Here is a 19,291-nt window from a genome sequence, read left to right on the forward strand (position 1 = left end):
GGTCCAAGCCAGAGGTCACTGCATGTGTGGAGGTGGGGGCTCTGGTTTTATGATCAACCTGACCACCAAGGACCATGGGGTGAGGGTGCAGAGAGCAGAAGGGCACCGACTGGGGGCAGCAAGGGGCGGAGGCAGCCGCTGTTCACCTGAGGTCATTGCTTTCTTAATGGGAAAAGAGATGCTGGAAGTTAGCCTGGGGGAGCCTGAGACAGACAGGAATAGTGGAGGTAGCTGGGCCAGAGCAGGTGCAGCCTGATAGAGTGGTGGCCCCAGGAGGCTCAGGAGCACCTGAGCCAGGCAGTAGCCCCCAGCCCAGAAGAGCAATTAGCAAGTTGGCAAATAACCCTTCCTCTGCCCTTTAGTTCAGAACCCTGGTTACTCATTTGACTGATCTGATAGCATCTGATTGGCAAGGCAGCGTCTTCATTAAGACCCCCATATTTGGCTGGGCGTGGTGGCTCATGCCTGTAATCCCAGCACTTTGGGAGGCCGAGGTGGGCGGATCACATGAGGTCAGGAGTTTGGAACCAGCCTAGCCAACATGGCGAAACCCCATCTCTACTAAAAATACACAAAAAACCTAGCTGGGCGTGGCGGTACGTGCCCATAATCCCAGCTACTCGGGAGGCTGAGGCAGGAGAATCGCTTGAACGCGGGAGGCAGAGGTTGCAGTGAGCCGAGATCTCGCCACTGCACTCCAGCCTGGGTGATGGAGTGAGACTCGATAAAAAAACAAAACAAAACACCAAAATAAACACATTTTTCTGGGTTCATAAGACTAAGGAAGCTCGCTTGAATTTCTCCAGTTGTCCATCTTATCCCCTTGGCACTCAGCTAACTGTGGGTAATTGAGATTTCACAGAGGGACCCAGTGAGTGGTGTCTGCAGGGCTGGGATGCCAAACAGTATCACTTCTTCCAGGGGACGACATTGTTCCTGCTGACCTCTGAGCAGGCTGAAGCCTGCCACACCCAGAATTATTCCGGGGTCTAGGAAGATACCTTCCCAGCAGAAGCCATGGGCTGAGCATGTGTAGGATAATTCACTGTTTAGGAAAATAGCTGGTCATTTTCTAAATATGATGTCATGGTACTATTTCTTCAAAGGAAATATGATCCCAAACTGCAACACAGAAAACAAACAGAGGGAAACTGGGTTTTTGAGGCCTCCCAGGCTGTCTTCATGGGCCCTGTGGGGTTCCCGAGGCAGTGCCAGGGAGCCTTCTTTGAGAGCAGCCCTGGGCAGACCAGGGCCCAGTGTGGCCTGAGGCCTCTGTGCGGTTGGCTGCCTTTCCTGGTCATTAATCGCTACTAAGTGTCATTACCACTAATAAAATTAACCGACTTGATACTGGACTCTCTGAGCCATCAATCTCAGGGTCCATTAGATGAAATTTAAAAAACAGATGCCTCTGGGGTGGGGCCTGAGGATTTGCATTCCACCGAGCTCCCAGGCAACGCTGGCCATGCAGAGCTGGGCGCCGTTTGAGACCCATTGCTCCCTCCAGGGTCTCTTCCCCTGGGCACTGTGGACATTGTGGTTGGGGTGGGGCCGTTCTGGGCACTGCAGGGTGCTGGGCAGCGTCCCTGGTCTCCACCCACTCCATGCCAGAAGCACCAAAAACAAAAACAAAAACGAACAAACCAATAAAAACCAGATGCCTGTTGAATGAGTGGAGGGGTTTGCTGGGTCTGGCTCCCAAGTGCAGCCTAGGGAATTCTGGCACTCTTCACATGTCAGAGGTCATAATCAAGGATGATGCATTTAGTTAGACAAACCAACTTTGAGCCTTCGCTCCACACTACAGGGGAGTCCCAGACAATAACACAGCTTGGGCGGGGTGCAGTGGCTCACGCCTGTAATTCCAGCACTCTGGGAGGCTGAGGCGGGCAGGTCACTTGAAGTCAGGAGTTCGAAACCAGCCTGGCTAACGTGGTGAAACCCCGTCTCTACTAAAAATATGAAAATTAGCCAGGCATGGTGGCGCACACCTGTAGTCCCAGCCACTCAGGAGGCTGAGGCAGGAGAATTGCTTGAACCCGGGAAGTGGAGGTTACAGTGAGCTGAGATCACGCCACTGCACTCCAGCCTGGACCACACAGCAAGACTGTCTAAAAAAAAAATATGTTATATATCATGTCATATCGTATGACATATACTGTAGCTATAATGATATAATAATCATAGCTATTATTCTTAAAATGGCATTTGAGGCAGGTCTTGAAGGATATGCAGCTTCATTGGCCAAAATTTCCATCACTCCCTGCTTGCTCTCCCCTCTGTCAATCAGTTACTATCAGGGAGGTCCAGTTTCTGAAACACAGGAATTGTGTGAGCAGAAGTCGCCGCTCACACCAGCCCTTGGTGTGAGGAGGAGGACATTTGAGGGCAAGGTAGCTGCAGCCCCCAAGCTGCCCTCCACACTGGAAGCCAGTCAAGGCGTGGCCTCCTCAGCTGGAGCTGACATCCAGTTCTGCTCTGGGCCTGCCAAGGGTCAAACTCTGAGGATTTCCTGCCAGGCTGCAGGGAGGGGTTTGGGTGTAGACCTGGTGGACTGGAAAATTACCCATTTGCCCCCAGATTAATGATTAACGGGTCCCTGCCCTCACCCTGTCTGGGAGAGGAGCCCAGGGCCAGGCTAGGCCAAGGGGAGCCCGATAGCATCTGTCTCTGCTCGGAGGTTTCGGAGATATGCTCCATGATGGGTTGACTGCACCTGATGGGTGTGGAATCAACAGGTGATTTCTGAGGGCACCTGGGGCCTGGCCAGGCCGCATACCCTCTGGTGAGGGGCACACAGAGAGGGCATGGCTTCCAGCCAGATGTCCTGGCTAAGGCAGGTGGCTCCAAACAGGAGAGCTGTGCCCTTGGCTCAGAGGAACGTGGGCTTCTCTGACCACTCCTGGCTTGACCACAGGACTTACCTTGGCCAGTGGCACATGAGCAACAGTGGTAAGTGCCACATCCAAGCGGGAGCTCTAAGAGCCATTGCCTGCTTCCACCTTTGCTTTTTTTTTTTTTTTTTTTTTTTGAGAAAGGGTCTTGCTCTGTTGCCCAGGCTGGAGTGCAGTGATGCGATCTCAGCTCACTGCAGCCTCCACCTCCCGGGCTCAAGCTATCCTTCCACCTCAGCCTCCCAAGTAGCTGGGACTACAGGCTTGTGCCACCATGTCCACCTAATTTTTCTATTTTTATAGAGACAGGGTTTTGCAGTCACCCAGGCTGCTCTAAAACTCCTGGACTCAAGCAATCCACCTGCTCGGCCTCCCAAAGTGTGGGATTACAGGTGTAAGCCACTGTACCCAGCCCACCTTTGATCTTTTACCCTGGCTATGAGGCCAGGATGTCCCAGAATGGGGTTACTTATTTTGGGCCGGGTCCTGGAATGATGTCTATTCCACCCACACTGGGGGCACCAGGGTATAGGACAGCAAACATTTTGAACCTGCAGAGCCATCTCACAGAGAGCTTCTGGGAAGAGGGAAGGCGAACTCTAATTCCAGTTCCCACCCAGCTGCTGATCTGTTGTATGACCAGGCCAGTCACTGCTTCCTCATAAATCCTTTGTTTCCTCATCTGGACAAAGGGGAGACTCTGCTTAGCTGGAGAGTAAAGCATCTTGCACAACGAGAGAAGTTTGGGAAGCTCCACCTAGCAGGAAGATAGGCCTGCATGTCCCAGGCACTGTGGTTAGTCCATTTCATATAATCCTCCCACCAACCCTAGGAGGTAGGGAAGATTACTCTGCCCAATTTCCAGAAGGGAAAAAACCAAGGTGTCAAGATTGCATAGCTACAACATCAGCCTTAGAATTTGGTAGCTTGGCTCCAGAATCAATGAACTTTCAATCTAGGAGAACAAGAAGTCTGGGATTGATGGCCTGATGGGAATTCAGCTCCTTCACCTTCATCTAACCATCCATCAGTCCTTCCTTCCTTCCCTTCTCTTTCCTTCCATCCCCTTCTCTCCCCAGGCGTCTATTTGTACCAGGCACCAAGTGGTCAGATGGTTGATGATCTATCTGGGAATTATGGAAACATGTTAGATTGGTATGGGATTACTTGGGCAACAGCATAATGTAAGGGAGAGAGGGATGTCAGGGGACCTCGGCTGGGTGTCGGTCAATGTCCACATCTCCTCTGCCTGCCCCCTCTTAGGAATGTGGCTCTCTTGGCCAGGCAGCCACCGATACTCTGTGCATTATTTCCCAAACTTCCCAGATCACAAAAACTGCCTAGGGACTGTGGTAAATGTACAGATTCCCAGGCCCAGTTCCAAACCAACAGACCCAGAATTGCCCAGCATGGATCCTGGGAAAGCATATTTTTAATAAGCACCCCAGATGATTTTTCTAACTGGGCCAATAGGGAAATAGGAAAATAGGGTGGATAGGAAGAACAGAGACCAGAATCTGGAAAACAGGTTTAAGGTCCTGCAGCAACCCTTGTTACATGAACCTTGGTATCCTAATCTGTAAAATGGGGACAGGACCTCCAGGGGGTCAGCCGGCCACCCAGAAGGGCAGTAAATGAAGCCCCTGAGGAGGCCCCTCACCACCATCCCCAAGGCTCACCCGTCTCCCCCTCCTCTTGCTCTCTCTAGCCTGACCGGGCGGGAAGTCCTGACGCCCTTCCCAGGATTGGGCACTGCGGCGGCCCCGGCAGAGGGCGGGGCCCACCTGAAGCAGTGCGACCTGCTGAAGCTCTCCCGGCGGCAGAAGCAGCTCTGCCGGAGGGAGCCCGGCCTGGCTGAGACCCTGAGGGACGCTGCGCACCTCGGCCTGCTTGAGTGCCAGTTTCAGTTCCGGCATGAGCGCTGGAACTGTAGCCTGGAGGGCAGGACAGGCCTGCTCAAGAGAGGTGGGGAGGCGGGCTAGGGGAGGAGGAGGGCTGGGGGAAGAGGGCTTCAGGGAGGTGGAGGCTGGGAGAGGCTGCCCTTTACTTTTTCCTGGCTCCCGTGCCCAGGCCACGCTGCCCTTCCTGCCCTAGCACGGTCGTAAATGAGAAGAGTCCCAGGAGTTAATGAGGGGCAGTTGAAGGCCAGCGGTGGCCCAGCCTCAGGTTTAGGGGAGCAGAGGAGCAAGGAAGATTCGAGAGGAGACACAAGCCTATTCCTGGAGGAGCTCACAGATAAGATGGGGGTCCCCCAGTTGTCTCCCTCTGCCTCTACACACACACACACACACACACACACACACACACACACACACGAAACAAGGCACATGAAGACGTGAGTGGGCGGCAGCTGGTTCCAGGCCCGATGACACCAGCGAGGCCATGCATTTGTTCACTCCTTTATCTGTCCCTTTGTTCTTCACATCCATCAATCCATCAGTCCCTCCTTCCCTTCCACTCCCATTCTACCTCCCTCCCCCCCTCCACCCACCCACTAAGCATCCATGGAGGCCCATAGTGAGCCAGGCACTGTGCCAGATCCTGGAGGTTCAGAGCTGAACAAGACCCCAGCTACCCTTGGGAAGCATGCAGTCTAGAAGGGAGAACACAGGTCACCATGTGACTCCCTCGCCAAGGGGAAAGGGCTTTTGACAGGGAAGGACAAGGGACTGTGGCTTGAGGACACAGCTCCGGGTGGGTCTCCCTGTCAATTGCCCCTTAAACTCTGACTGCAAGTTGCCTTTTAAATGGAACTTCTAGGCTGGGCGCAGTGGCTTGCACCTCTAATCCCAGCACTTTGGGAGGCCGAAGCGGGTGGATCACTTGAGGTCAGGAGTTCAAGACCAGTCTGGCCAATATGGTGAAACCCCGTCTCTACTAAAAATACAAAAATTTAAACACTGCAGTTGGCCCGTTGCCATGGCTCACACCTGTAATCCCAGCACTTTGGGAGGTCGAGGTCGAGATCAGGAGTTTGTAACTAGCCTGGTCAAAATGGTGAAACCCCGTCTCTACTAAAAATACAAAAATTAGCCGGCATGGTGGCAGGAGCCTGTAATCCCAGCTACTCAGGAGGCTGAAGCAGGAGAATTGCTTGAACCCGGGAGGTGGAGGTTGCGGTGAGCCAAGATTGCACCACTGCACTCCAGCCTGGGAGACAAAACAAGACTCTGTCTCAAAAAAAAAAAAAAAAAAAATGCAGTGATGCTGTACAGGGCAGCCAGGCCCTTCCTAGGCCAGCTGCTCCCCACGGTCTGCAGCCGAGCTAATGGCCTCTCTTTGTGTCTGTCTCAGGACGTCACCAGCACCCAGATGCACTGGAGGGCAAGTAGGAAGTAGTGAGCCGGTGGGAGGCCAGGTTTGGGCCACACCCAGCAGACAGGAGTATCAGTGGTTCCAGAGTGGGTGGGATGGTCAGTCTGGGGCAAGTCAGCCAGGAGACTCAAGGTCACTCTATCACTGGGTCTGTTCCACAGTGGGTAGCAGAGAATGACATTTGAGAACCATCATGTGTCATAGGAAGCCCATGGGGCTTATCTCAGGGGTCTCAGAAATGGGCCGATCCAAATGGTCATACACCAACTTGGAGTCAAAATGGCGGGTTTAGCCCCAACTGTGCCTACACCAGGTGTCTGAGTAGCTTCTCTTTGCATCTCAGTGTTCTTCTCTGAGACGTGGAGTCCGTAGCCCCTGGCCTGCTGCCCTCTGGGAATCTGGGCACATACTCCATAGTGAATTTGTAAGTTCCATTTTATTTATTTATAAATTAAAAAAAATTTTTTTGAGACAGGGTCTCCCTCTGTCACCCAGGCTGGAGTGCAATGGCGCAATCTCAGCTCACTACAACCTCCACCTTCTGGGTTCAAGTGATTCTCCTGCCTCAGCCTCCTGAGTAGCTGGGAGTATAGGCATGTACCACCATGACCGGCTAATTTTTGTATTTTTAGTAGAGACGGGGTTTCACCATATTGGCCAGACTGGTCTAGAACTCCTGACCTCAAATGATCCCCCCGCCTTGGCCTCCTAAATTGCTGGGATTAGAGGCACGAGCTACTGTGCCCAGCCTGGAAGTTCCATTTAAATGGCAACTTGCAATCAGAATTTAAGGGGCAGTTGACAGGGAGACCCACCCGGAGCTGTGTCCTCAAGCCACATTCCCTTGTCCTGCCCATCATAGCGCTGCCACCACCGCCTCTGGCCCTCAGAGGGTGGCAGGCAACCTCTAAGCTTCCTCCTTTCCTCTCTTCCCCCTTTCCTCCCTCCCTATACCCCTGGGTGCCCAATCCAGGCTTCAAAGAGACAGCTTTCCTGTACGCAGTGTCCTCTGCCGCCCTCACCCACACCCTGGCCCGGGCCTGCAGTGCTGGGCGCATGGAGCGCTGCACCTGTGATGACTCTCCAGGGCTGGAGAGCCGGCAGGCCTGGCAGTGGGGTGTGTGCGGTGACAACCTCAAGTACAGCACCAAGTTTCTGAGCAACTTCCTGGGGTCCAAGAGAGGCAACAAGGACCTGCGGGCACGGGCAGACGCCCACAACACCCACGTGGGCATCAAGGTGAGCATGTCCCTGGCTGCCCACAGTGCCTTCCCACCAGGGTGCAGAGCTGGGGAGCATGGCTTGAAGGAGGCCAGCACCCCACCCCCCAAAATACATGAAGAGCCATGAACTTCATAAAGGCAGGATGAACTTCATGTCTTCAACCAACATTCCCTTGGCATCTACTCTGGGCCATGACTGGGTGCCAGGAACACAGCGGAAGTAGGGAAGGGTCATGAGTGTCATCGGTGGGAGCAGAGGTCAGCAGTGGGAGCCAGGCTTAGGGCTAGGTCTTGGTGAAGCAGGGACATGTTTGGAGAGGGGTCTCCACTCCAAGGACCGGGCCTTCCTGGAGGTCCTAGAAGCCAACATTGTTTGAAAACCTCCATCTAGAGCAACCCCACTTCTCCACTTTATGAGTAGGAAGATGGAAGTGGCCCAGAGAAGAGAAGGGGCTGAGGTTACACAGTAGTGGGAGGTCTGGAGGGTGAAAAGTATCTTGGTCTATTGAGGGGAGGAGGCTGGGAGACGCCAGTGCTCTAGCTGTTTATGAGATTAAGTTCTGAGTTGTCATCATTGAGTTGTGAACCGGGGCTGTTGTGTTCAGTCACTGAGTTGGTGTGAACCAGGGCTGCTGTGTTCAGTCTCGTAAGTTGTCTCTTCCACAAGAACTCCAGGCCAAGGGGAGGAGCTGGGGCTGAGACCCTGGGTCTCTTTCCCATTCTCCTGCTGCTGCCCTGCTGGGGTTGGTGCACTGGGGGCAGGCTCTGGCTGCTGGGCTCAGGCCTCTGACCACGCCTCTGTTCTGCCTCCCCGCACAGGCTGTGAAGAGTGGCCTCAGGACCACGTGTAAGTGCCATGGCGTATCAGGCTCCTGTGCCGTGCGCACCTGCTGGAAGCAGCTCTCCCCATTCCGTGAGACGGGCCAGGTGCTGAAACTGCGCTATGACTCGGCTGTCAAGGTGTCCAGCGCCACCAATGAGGCCTTGGGCCGCCTAGAGCTGTGGGCCCCTGCCAGGCAGGGCAGCCTCACCAAAGGCCTGGCCCCGAGGTCTGGGGACCTGGTCTACATGGAGGACTCACCCAGCTTCTGCCGGCCCAGCAAGTACTCGCCTGGCACAGCGGGTAGGGTGTGCTCCCGGGAAGCCAGCTGCAGCAGCCTGTGCTGCGGGCGGGGCTATGACACCCAGAGCCGCCTGGTGGCCTTCTCCTGCCACTGCCAGGTGCAGTGGTGCTGCTACGTGGAGTGCCAGCAATGTGTGCAGGAGGAGCTTGTGTACACCTGCAAGCACTAGGCCTGCTGCCCAGCAAGCCAGTCTGGCACTGCCAGGACCTCCCGTGGCACCCTTCAAGCTGCCCAGCTGGCCCTCTGGGCAGGCAGTCATCACACGCATGCATAAACCAGCATGTGTGCCACTCACCACCATTCCTTGGCCAGCCTTTTGCCTCCCTCGATACTCAACAAAGAGAAGCAAAGCCTCCTCCCTTAACCCAAGCATCCCCAACCTTGTTGAGGACTTGGAGAGGAGGACAGAGTGAGAAGGATGTGGAGGGAAATAAGGGAAACCAAGAGCACAGCGGGACTGAAGTTTTGGAGGGGAGAGAGGGGCTATTCCATCTTGCTTCCTGGGCTGAATGGCTTGGAGCCAGCATGTTCTTGGGAGGTGAACTGCTGGGCTAGGAATGCCAAGGCAGGCAGTGCCAGCTGGAAGTGAAGGCGGGAGCCTGGCTGGGATGGGCCAGTCGGGTCCTGTGGCCCTGCTCAGGTGCAGTGGGCTCCAGGTGTCACACACCTCCACCACCCCCCTGGTTTTGCTGTGCCAGAGATGGGGAGAAAGCCCAGGTGGTAGAAGCCATCCGTTCAGAGAAAGGAGAGCTTTCTGCGCTTGAGTGGACCCGAGTGAGATCTGTGCCCTGGAGCCCTGTGTCCTTGATATGGCTTTTCAAATATGCCTCCCCTGAGGCCTCATTCTTGTCTCGAGAGCTGGGTTATGCACACTCACCCAGCCGTGCTCAAAACCACCACCAGTGCAGGTAAGACAGGTGGGAGAACTAGCCACCAAGGCGGGACTCGGTGCACCTGAGGTTGAACAGGGAGACAGCGGCCCCTCCCTGCGTTCCCTGCTGGCCAAAGGAATCTTCACTCCCAGCCCAGAGGAGGAGGGCGACAGCTTCCTGGTTCCTGGCAGTGATGTAGCGAGCTCAGTTTCTCAGCTGGCTCTTGAGTGAGCTTTGGTGACTTCCTGTGGCTGGGGCCTGCCTGGTCTGTGACGCCCCCACACCAGCTGAGTTCACAATACTGAAGACCAGCTGGCTCATGAGCTATGACTTGAAGTTACATTTCTATTCTTGTGGCTGCTCATCTAATTAAGGCTTTTGCCCTGGCTGGGGTTATAGGTGCTTGAGTCCTTGCTAAGCCTGGCTCCTGGGTAGCCTCCTTCCGTTCCTAATGGCCTCTCACTTGGCCCTTACTTTGGCTCTTACTTGAGGACGAGACGTGACTTTGATAATTTCCCAGATCCTGTGGACATTTTCAGCAGCACCTGCCAAGGCCCTCTGTGAAAGGAGGAGAGACTGGCACCTCCACACAGGCACACATGGATGCACAGCCCCTGGACCAGGCTGGGGGTTCCTGTTGAACACGCCTCTCTTGTTCAGGATGAAGACCTTGCAGGGGTCCCCTTGCTGGAGGCATTGTACTTCCCCAGAGTGGGGCCCGATGCCACCCAGGAGGAAGTGACTTCTTTCGGGAAGCCCTTGGCCACTTTGCTGGCCCTGCCACGCCCATCTGTCAGCTTCCTTTCTCCCTAAACCTAGAGTTGCTGACCCTTCACCAACACAGGAAATTTCAGAATCAGCTGAATGCTCAGAAACCTCGCCTGTGCCAGCTCCAGGACAAAGGCCCGCTGACTGTGCCCTAGCCAACTCCCTGAGACCTCCAAGGGTGAGGAGGAGCTGCCCAGTCTCCAGTGGATCAGGGCAGTCTGCTGGATGCTGGAAGGATTTTCGACTGCAGAGGCTCGGCTGAGAAGCCAAACTGACCTGAGCCCCTCTCGTTAAAATGACATTGCTGACCCAAGCACTTGGCCCACACCTTGCCAGGAGGAGAAAAATGGGGAGAGGGCTGGTTTTCTCCTTTCTTCCACTTCCCCACAGCATGGAGACTTTCTCTGCCTTCCCAATCCATCTTGCTCCTCTGAGACCCCAACTCTGCCTCCACCCAGGCTCGGTGCTGGGCGTGAGGCAGCAGGGACCTCACTGGCAGAGCAGGGGGCCTGGGAGCAACTTGGAGGCCAGAGCACCCTGATCCACCAACACGCCACCTGCATTCTGACTTCATGGCTGGCAGTGACAGGGTCGCGGGAGGGCAAAGGGCAGGCTCTAAGGCATCTAGGCAGTGGCTGGCCGCTAACGTGGACACCCCAAGTCAATGGCACAGTGCAGGTTCTGAGGACTCCATGGCTTGTGGGGTCTTCTCTGTCTGTCTCTCTCCCTCTTTTCTCCTTCCTTGCTCTCATCCCTGTCTTTTCCAGTTACCCCTAAAGACCCACCTCGGCCCTCTTGGGGCCCCTGGGGACTAGAGTGACCACTGACCCCTCATTCTACAGCTTTAAGGGAAACGCTCACAGGGTATTTTTGTCTACCTCAAATATATAGTTTTTAGAGCAAAGGAGAATAATTTATATAGCTAAGGTATATGAGAAAGTATTTATATTATTTATATAGATGCTATATTTCATGGACAGCACAGGTGGGGTTTGTGTGTTTTCCCGGAAACCCTCTGTCTGGGGAGATACAGCCTGACCTGACCGGGTCCCCCACTGCGCAGGAGGCCAGGTCGCCGGGAAGGAGGACAAACCTGTATCCCACGACTGGGTCTGTCTCGGAGCTGGTGAGCACATGTCCCCTCTGTGATGAGCCCTGGTGGGCTCCATCCAGACCCTCCTTGTGATGTTTTTGTAGATTTTCTGCTCTTCTGGGTCCAGGCCCCCTTCTTCTGCTCTGGCAAAAGTGTCTTGCTCATAATAATAATGACAACGAGAATGCCCACACCTGGCATTTGTAAAGCACTTTGCTGTTCGGAAACAAAAACTTTTACCCCTTTCATCTCACTTGATTTCTCCGTTATCTCTGTGAGGTAGGTGGGGCCACATTACTGTGGCCATTTTATAGATGAGGCCCAGAGATGGAGAGCTGTGCTCAAAGTCACACCGAAGAGACTTGGTCAATGAATATTTACTGAACATCTCCATAGACGAGGCACTACGGGCTGACTTGCTCTGAGCCCAGGAGACCCAAATACCACTGTGGTATTTGGATACCTGGATACCACTGTGAGCCCAAGGAGCTCTCTGAGCCCGGGAGACCCAAATACCACTGTGGTATTTGGATAGCCTGGATACCACTGTGAGCCCAAGAACTCAGGGAAGCAGTTCCTTCCCAGGCTGTGATCCCGGCCTTTTGGATCTGGATGGCATGTTGGCACTTCCCCCAGGTGGAGTCCCATGTCTCAGGGGCTGAGGCTGCCGGAGAAGGCTGGAGAGACCAGGACCCCGTGGAGGCCACTCCAAGGGGTCCTTCTGCTCACATCGCCCAAGAAGGTTGGGCTACACCACCAGGCCCCTCCCAACCTACAGATGAATTTTGTTTGCTCTCATTGGTGTTTTGCTTGTAAAAATGAATTGTTTTCCACTGGATTTCTGGCTGCTTTTGCAAAAGTCAGCTGTGCTGGCAGACTGGGCCTGCGTGTCCTCCTGCAGGCAGCTGGAGTGAAGGAGTCTAATGGACAGGATGCCCCAAGTGCCCCCCTTGCTCATGGACACTCCTGCCTGCCTCTCATGGGCACATAGTCCTGTCCCCTGGTCTAGATAAGCCCAGCTTTCCTGGTACCCTTCATCATCTGGCAGACAGACAGCCCCGTGCCAACCCTGGACATTACTTGCTTTTGAACCTTTCCTTTCTCAACAACCATGAACTTCAAATGCTTTTTGTCTCAGGATACTTTAGAATAACAATGGAAACCATCACTTATTGAGTGCCCCTTATGTCCATTTATTCAACCAATGATTATTTAGGGATCTCTTATTGAGCGCCAGGCAGCATCCTGGGTGCTTGGTACAGCAAGGAACAGGACCAAGTCTCTGCCTCATGGGGCTGACATCCTAGTGGGTGAGAAAGACAATAAACCAATAAATGACATGCCAGTTATTTGCATTTACTTTGTCTCAATTTATTGCAATAACTTTGCACATTGGACATGGTCCCCGTAATGGATAAGGAAATGGAGATTGTGAGATAAGAAGCCTCCTCACTGCAACTGGCAGGCAGCGGGGCCAGGATTGGAACACAGATCTCCTGGCCTCCAAAGTATGGGATTTTTTCCTCTGTACACTGGTATAGGTCGGGCAAGGATGGATTGCCCCATTTTATGGATTCTGGGTAAACTAAGGCCTAGAGGAAGGAAGTAACCCATCCTGGATTACACACCAACTCAGACAGACCAGAGCCTTCATCCTTCCTGGAGGTGATAAGCATTTCTGGAGCCCTCGTGCTATGGCAAGCAGCATGGCTCTGGGTGGGGTGGGATGAAGCCAAGCAGGGGCCTTCAGGGACCTACAGTCTAATAGGAGAGATGAGAAGCACAGCTATGCAGTGGTTTGGATCATTTACACACGAACCTTGTGTCCCTTTTCTGGCCACAGTTCCTTCCCAACATGCTTTGGGAGGCCTCGCCCACCAGGATCCTCCTGGGGGTCTGATGGGAGAGGAGGCCTCTTTCTGAGCCAAGCACAGCAGAGAGTGCCTGTCTCCTGGCTCAGGCCTGCCCTGCCCCAGTTCTTCAGCCCTGCTGGAGTCCACATTGCCTTAACTGGGCTCCCCAGAGCAGGAGGCAGAGGTGGGCCCACAGTCCAGCCCTGCAGGGGCCTACATTTCCACCAACATCCCTGTCCTAACATGCTCCTTCTACCCAGTGTTCCTGGGCCCGGAGACCAGCTGGCTCTGAGTAATGACAGACACATCCACATGCAGCAGCAGGCTCCAGTTTATCCAGGGATTTCTCATCTATTTTCTCTCTTGAACCTCACAAGGTGGACACCCTTCTTCCTTTTTTTACAGATAGGGGAATTCAGACAAAAAATGGTTAAGTGACTTACCAAAGGCTATATCGCTAGCAAGCGGATCCAGACCTTTTGCCTCCAAACCCCATATTCTTTCTACCATACACCATCCTCACCTCCTCCTGACCTCGTCTGAGCCTTACCTTGTTCCTGCTCATAAACTGGTTCCCAAACAGGCCCGCAGACCCCTCCACCTCCAGCTGCTCAGTGCCACCATCTTCCAGGAGGACCGGGGCTCGTTGAGACAATCACTAGGTGGGTACCCTACCCACAATATCCCCCTCCTTTAAAAACAGCCACATGTGCTTTCTCTCTTTGCATATGCAAATCTATCTTGTTGAATCATTTTTGAGACCTTTGCAGACACCAAGACACTTACATACTTTATCATGTATCTCCTAAGGACAAGAACATTCTCCAACAGAACCACAAGGCCATCACCACATCTAAGAGATGTAACATTGACAAAAATTATCTACTACATAGTCCATATTCAGACTTCCCCAATTGTCCCTCAAAATGTCCTTTATAACATTATTTTCTGGCCAGGCGCATGTTCACACCCATAATCTCAGCGATTGGAGAGGCCGAGGCACGAAGATTGCTTGAGCCCAGGAGTTTGAGGCTATAGTGAGCTGTGATTGCACCACTGCCTTCCAGCCTGAGCGACAGAGTGAGACCCTGTCTCTAAAAAATTAAAATTAAAAAATATTTAAAACATGTTTTCCTGGCCCAGGATCCACTCAAGAATTAGGCATCGCACGTTGTTTTCATGTCTCTCCAGCTCCCTGTAATCTAGACTAGTCCCCCACTTTCTTTGCTTTCATAACAGTGATAGTTTGAAGAGTTCAGGCTGCATGTCTCATAGAACACCTCTCAACTGAGATTTGCCTGATCATTTCCTTATACTTGGATTCAGGTTAAACATTTTGGCAATAAGCTGCTTGGGTGATGTGTATCCTATTCTGTGCACGCTGTAAGGAGCCACAGGATGTTTCGCTCTTGTTGCCCAGGCTGGAGTGCAGTGGTGCGATCTCGGCTCACTGCAACCTCCACCTCCTAGGTTCAGCGATTCTCCTGCCTCAGCCTCTAGAGTAGCTGGGATTACAGGCTCACCCGTGATGGGGATGGGGACATTCTGGAGGGAGAGGCGCTGGGGGGAAGCATCCTATGCCTGCCCCCACCCTTCCCATTTCTTTCCCATTCTTGAGTTCGCCCCATCTCTCACCTGGAGTTCCTTCTTGCAACCGATCATGCAGCAAACACCGATTGGTGGCCTACGGTGCACGAGGCACATGACAGTGTCCTAGACGCCATGGTAATGAGACTAGGTCCAGCCTTCAGGGAGGTCCCAGACAAGGGGAGAGACAAGCAAAGAGATGGCTGGCATGCACGGTGTCCAGCACTCCAACAGGTGACTCTGTGCAGGCTCCACTCCACACAGGCACTCCTGTGCAGGCCATGTCCTCATACTCCCCTCTGGGCAACCCCAGGGGTCCATACAACCATGATCCCCCCCCCTTTTTTTTTTTGAGACGGAGTGTCCCTCTGTATCCCAGGCTGGAGTGCAGTGGCATGATCTTGGCTCACTGCAAGCTCTGCCTCCCGGGTTCACGCCATTCTCCTGCCTCAGCCTCCTGAGTATCTGGGACTACAGGTGCCTGCCACCACGCCCGGCTAATTTTGTTTTTGTATTTTTAGTAGAGACGGGGTTTCACCGTGTTAGCCAGGATGGTCTTGATCTCCTGACCTCGTGATCCGCCCACCTTGGCCTCCCAAAGTGCTGGGATTACAGGCGTGAGCCACCACACCCGGGCTTTTTTTTTTTTCCCTTTGTGAGATGGAGTCTCGCTTTTGTCACCCAGGCTGGAGTGCAATGGCGCAATCTTAGCTCACTACAACCTCCGCCTCCCAGGTTCAAGTGATTCTCCTGCCTCAGCCTATAGAGTAGCTGGGATTACAGGCGCCTGCCACCATGCCCGGCCTTATTTTTGTATTTTTAGTAGAGACAGGGTTTCACCATGTTGACCAGGCTGGTCTTGAACTCCTGACCTCAGGTGATCCACCCACCTTGGCCTTCCAAAGTGCTGGGATTACAGGCGTGAGCCACTGCACCTGGCCTATGATTCCCACTTTATAGATGAGGAAACTAAAGCTCAGAGAGGTTCCCTTGCCGCACAGTAAGTAGCAGGGCTGGAAATGAAATAGCTTCTTCACTGCCTCTTCCCGGGGAGTGCAGGGCACGGCCTGGGGACAGAGAGAAGGGGTATGAGGGAGTTGCAAGGATTCAGGGTGACTGGTGGCATCTTCCAATCCTGCCACTTGGTCCTCCTTGTCTTCTCCTCTCTCTCTCTCCCCACCCTGCATACCTGCAGAGAGGAGGCTGATGCCTCTCACGCATCTTATCCCCCAACTCCCATCCCTCCTCAAGTCCCCAGGGGCTGTGGGGCCCACATTCCTCCCTGGCTCTCTTGGGTCCATTAGTGTGTTTACACTGGAACCGTGTCAGGGGAGCCGAGCCCCTACCCCTGCCCCACCGTCCTCCCGCCATGGAGAATGGGCAGTGGAGTGGTGGAGGCCGGGCAGAGGCACGGGAGAACCTGACCCAGCGTCCGAATTCCTGCCCCCACGTCTCAACAAGTCCAGGGTGGCCAGAAGCCTGGGGAGCAACGGTAGCCCCCCGGGACCCCCACCTCTTCCCACACAGCCCCACCAGAGCCTGACAGGCTCTAATCTCAGCTGTCTTCATGCAGCCAGCCCTCCGAGCCCGGGGTCACCTGACGCCGACACATTTTAATTCAGAAGCTGATTTCTGCTTGTTGGCAACATGTCATTTCTGAAATTGCTTTCTCTGCCCAGAGGCGGGAGATGTCAGAGCTACGCAGGTGTTGCAGTGGTGCTGCCCCCACCCCACACCCAGCCCCCTCCCCAAGTTCAGGAAGGATTAAGGGGCGTGAGGGGGCACACAGGAGATCCTCAAGCTCTGCTTCTCATGTTTCCCCAAGGGCTGGGGGCCAGGGATGGGGGACACCTGGAATGGCCTCTGCTTTCCTTTCCAGCCTGATGACAGAGGCCCAGGGTTTGGTAAGTGAAGTTGCTGCTCTGCCAATGCTGACAACAGCCACAGTAGTTGTTTTGTGCAGGCTTCATACAGGTACCAAGTGCTCTGCAGAGTGCCTCTCACGTGCATTGTTGTATTTGAATCTTATGACAACCCTCTAAGATGGTGTCATCCCTCCTTTGCAGCTGAGAAAACTGGGGCTCAGAGAGGTTAGACCACTTGCCTGAGGTCACACAGCATGTATATGGCAGGGCCAGCTTTCAGACCCAGTGAGGGCGACAGCTGGACTGGGATTGGGAGGTCTGGGAAGGGAGAGGCGGTGGAGCTGGGGAGGACTATGGCCTGGCTTCTCCTATATTTGCTTCCTGATTTGGTTCAAATATCTCCAGTGAAATTTGTGAACTCCCCCAACTTCCCCACTCCCGCAACCCATCAAATAGTTATTTGCTCCCCCTTTTATATTTCCTTAGCTTTTTTTTTAGATGAAGTCTTGTTCTTGTTGTGCAGGCTAGAGTGCAGTGGCAAGATCTTGGCTCATCGCAATCTTCACCTCCTGGATTCAAGCGATTCTCCTGTCTCAGCCACCTGAGTAACTGGGATTACAGGCATGCACCACCACGCCTGGCTAATTTTGTATTTTTAGTAGAGATGGGGTTTCTCCATGTTGGTCAGGCTGGCCTCGAACTCCCGACCTCAGGTGATCCGCCCGCCTCGGCGTCCCAAAGTGCGGGGATTACCGTGTGAGCCACTGCGCCTGGCCAGCAATTTTTTTTTTTTTTTTTTTTTTTTGAGACAGAGTCTCGCTCTGTCACCCAGGCTGGAGTGCACTGGCATGATCTCTGCTCACTGCAACCTCCACCTCCCAGGTTCAAGTGACTCTGTTGGCTCAGCCTCCCAAGTAACTGGGACTACAGGCGTGCGCCACCACGCCCAGCTAATTTTTGTATTTTCAGTAGAGATGGGCTTTTATCATGTTGGCCAGGCTGGTCTCGAACTCCTGGTCTCAAGTGATCTGCCGGCCTCAGCCTCCCACGGTGCTGGGATTACAGGTGTGAGCCACCGTGCCTGGCCGCCTTAGCATTTTGTGTATGTTTTGAGTGACAACCATTTGTCGATATTGGCATACTTCGTTTTATTGGATGAATGAATGAACAAATGAATTTATAAATCTTGTTCTCCATACTGTTTACCCATCATTTCCCTCACTGGCAGTGTCCTGCCATAGCAGGCTTCCTGGTGTAGCTGGCACCACATCCCTCCCTGACACACGGGCTCCTTATTGCCCATGCTACCTGCCTTTTTCTCTCCTCCCTTTCCTTCCCTTCATTCCCCCTGGCTTCCCCTTCCCAATTCTCAGAATCCCTGGCTGCCTCAACCACAAGAACAAAGCTGTGCAGAAGGCTGAACCCGGAGCTTCTGCAAGATGAGGTGGGGAATGAGCTAACCCAGCTGGAAAGCAGCCTGCTGGTCCCTGGGAGAGACGGCGCTTGGGCCAACCCACCCTCCCCAAGGTGGCCCCCCTGCCTCAGCTCCACCCGCTTCCCCAGATGAACTTCTTTCTCTCCCTCCAGCGCTTCAGAAGATGCACAACTGTGTGTACTTGACCCTGAGCCTGGGCTAGTGCTGGGGACATAGCCAGTCTGGCTGATACGGAGCCCAGGACAGAAAGCTGTCCTCACCCACTTCATGCACTAGTTGCATTGGTATCAAGCATAAGCTTTATAACTATCCCATTTACTGCAGGCATAAACCTATATCAATTGGTGAGGGTGGAGGTTAAACTAGAGAAGACATCAAAGATGCATCGAACTATTAGGCCCCTTCCAAGTATTGTAGGAGGCCATTAGTTTGTACTGTGCTCCTGTAATGGACCCAACAGACCAAACAAATATGGAGTCACTCATGCTAAATGTAATTAACTTACGAGTATACTCCTAAGTTGCAAAAAGTTGTAACAAATAGCTGAGTTTTGGGGCAGTTACAGCAGCTGAGCATTCATCAATGTAGGTGGCCAGGTGATTCAATTAAGGACGCCAAGCTATAATCAATTAAGCTGTATCTACATCTCACTTCTGTTTTCTATCCACAAATACTGCGTGACCATGTTGCTGGTTGGAGTTCTTTGAATATGCTGTGGTTCCGAGGGATGCCCAATTCTAGAATCATGAATAAAAGCCAATTAAGATCGTTAAACAAAATTTGTTGTCATTTTGTCTTTTGACACCATTTTACAGATGGGCAAAGTGAGGCCAGGTAAGCAACAGCATCTGTTTTTTTTTTTTTTTTTTTTGAGACCAAGTCTCACTCTGTCACCCAGGTTGGAGTGCAGTGGTGCCATCTCGGTTCACTGCAAACTCCACCTCCTGGGTTCAAGCAATTCTCCTGCCTCAGCCTCCCGAGTAGCTGGGATTACAGGCATGCACCACTATACCTGGCTAATTTTTGTGTTTTTAGTAGAGCCAGGGTTTCACCATATTGCCCAGGCTGGTCTCGAACTCCTGGGCTCAAGCGATCCACCTGCCTTGGCCTCCCAAAGTGCTGGGATTACAGGCATGAGCCACTGCGCCCGGCCAGCAAGAACATCCTTAACACAAAGTTGGAGCCATGGTAAAATGAGGCCAGGATTGGGCAGGCACCAACGGGACTTTGGGAGTATAGCGTTGGTCTATTTTCTGATAATT

At 53.3% G+C, this 19,291-nt stretch overlaps 1 protein-coding gene across 2 annotated transcripts in view; it reads left to right on the top strand.

Moving 5' to 3' along the window:
• The window catches only part of WNT9B (Wnt family member 9B), a 35,058-nt gene extending 16,250 nt beyond the window's left edge, over positions 1-18,808 (top strand). Inside the window, exons 2-5 of one of the 2 annotated variants that reach the window (XM_030799907.1) lie at positions 4,603-4,859; positions 7,183-7,448; positions 8,252-8,560; positions 17,123-18,808. In XM_030799907.1, coding sequence (XP_030655767.1) covers positions 4,603-4,859; positions 7,183-7,448; positions 8,252-8,560; positions 17,123-17,203 — 913 coding nt within the window. In that variant the 3' untranslated portion in view covers positions 17,204-18,808. Of the gene's footprint in view, positions 1-4,602; positions 4,860-7,182; positions 7,449-8,251; positions 9,077-17,122 lie in introns of those variants that run through there. The other variant, XM_030799906.1, reaches the window with a different exon arrangement.
• The last annotated feature ends 483 nt before the right edge of the window (positions 18,809-19,291 follow it).

This window comes from Nomascus leucogenys, chromosome 19 (genome assembly GCF_006542625.1).
Source record: "Nomascus leucogenys isolate Asia chromosome 19, Asia_NLE_v1, whole genome shotgun sequence".
In the NCBI taxonomy this organism is placed as follows: domain Eukaryota; kingdom Metazoa; phylum Chordata; class Mammalia; order Primates; family Hylobatidae; genus Nomascus; species Nomascus leucogenys.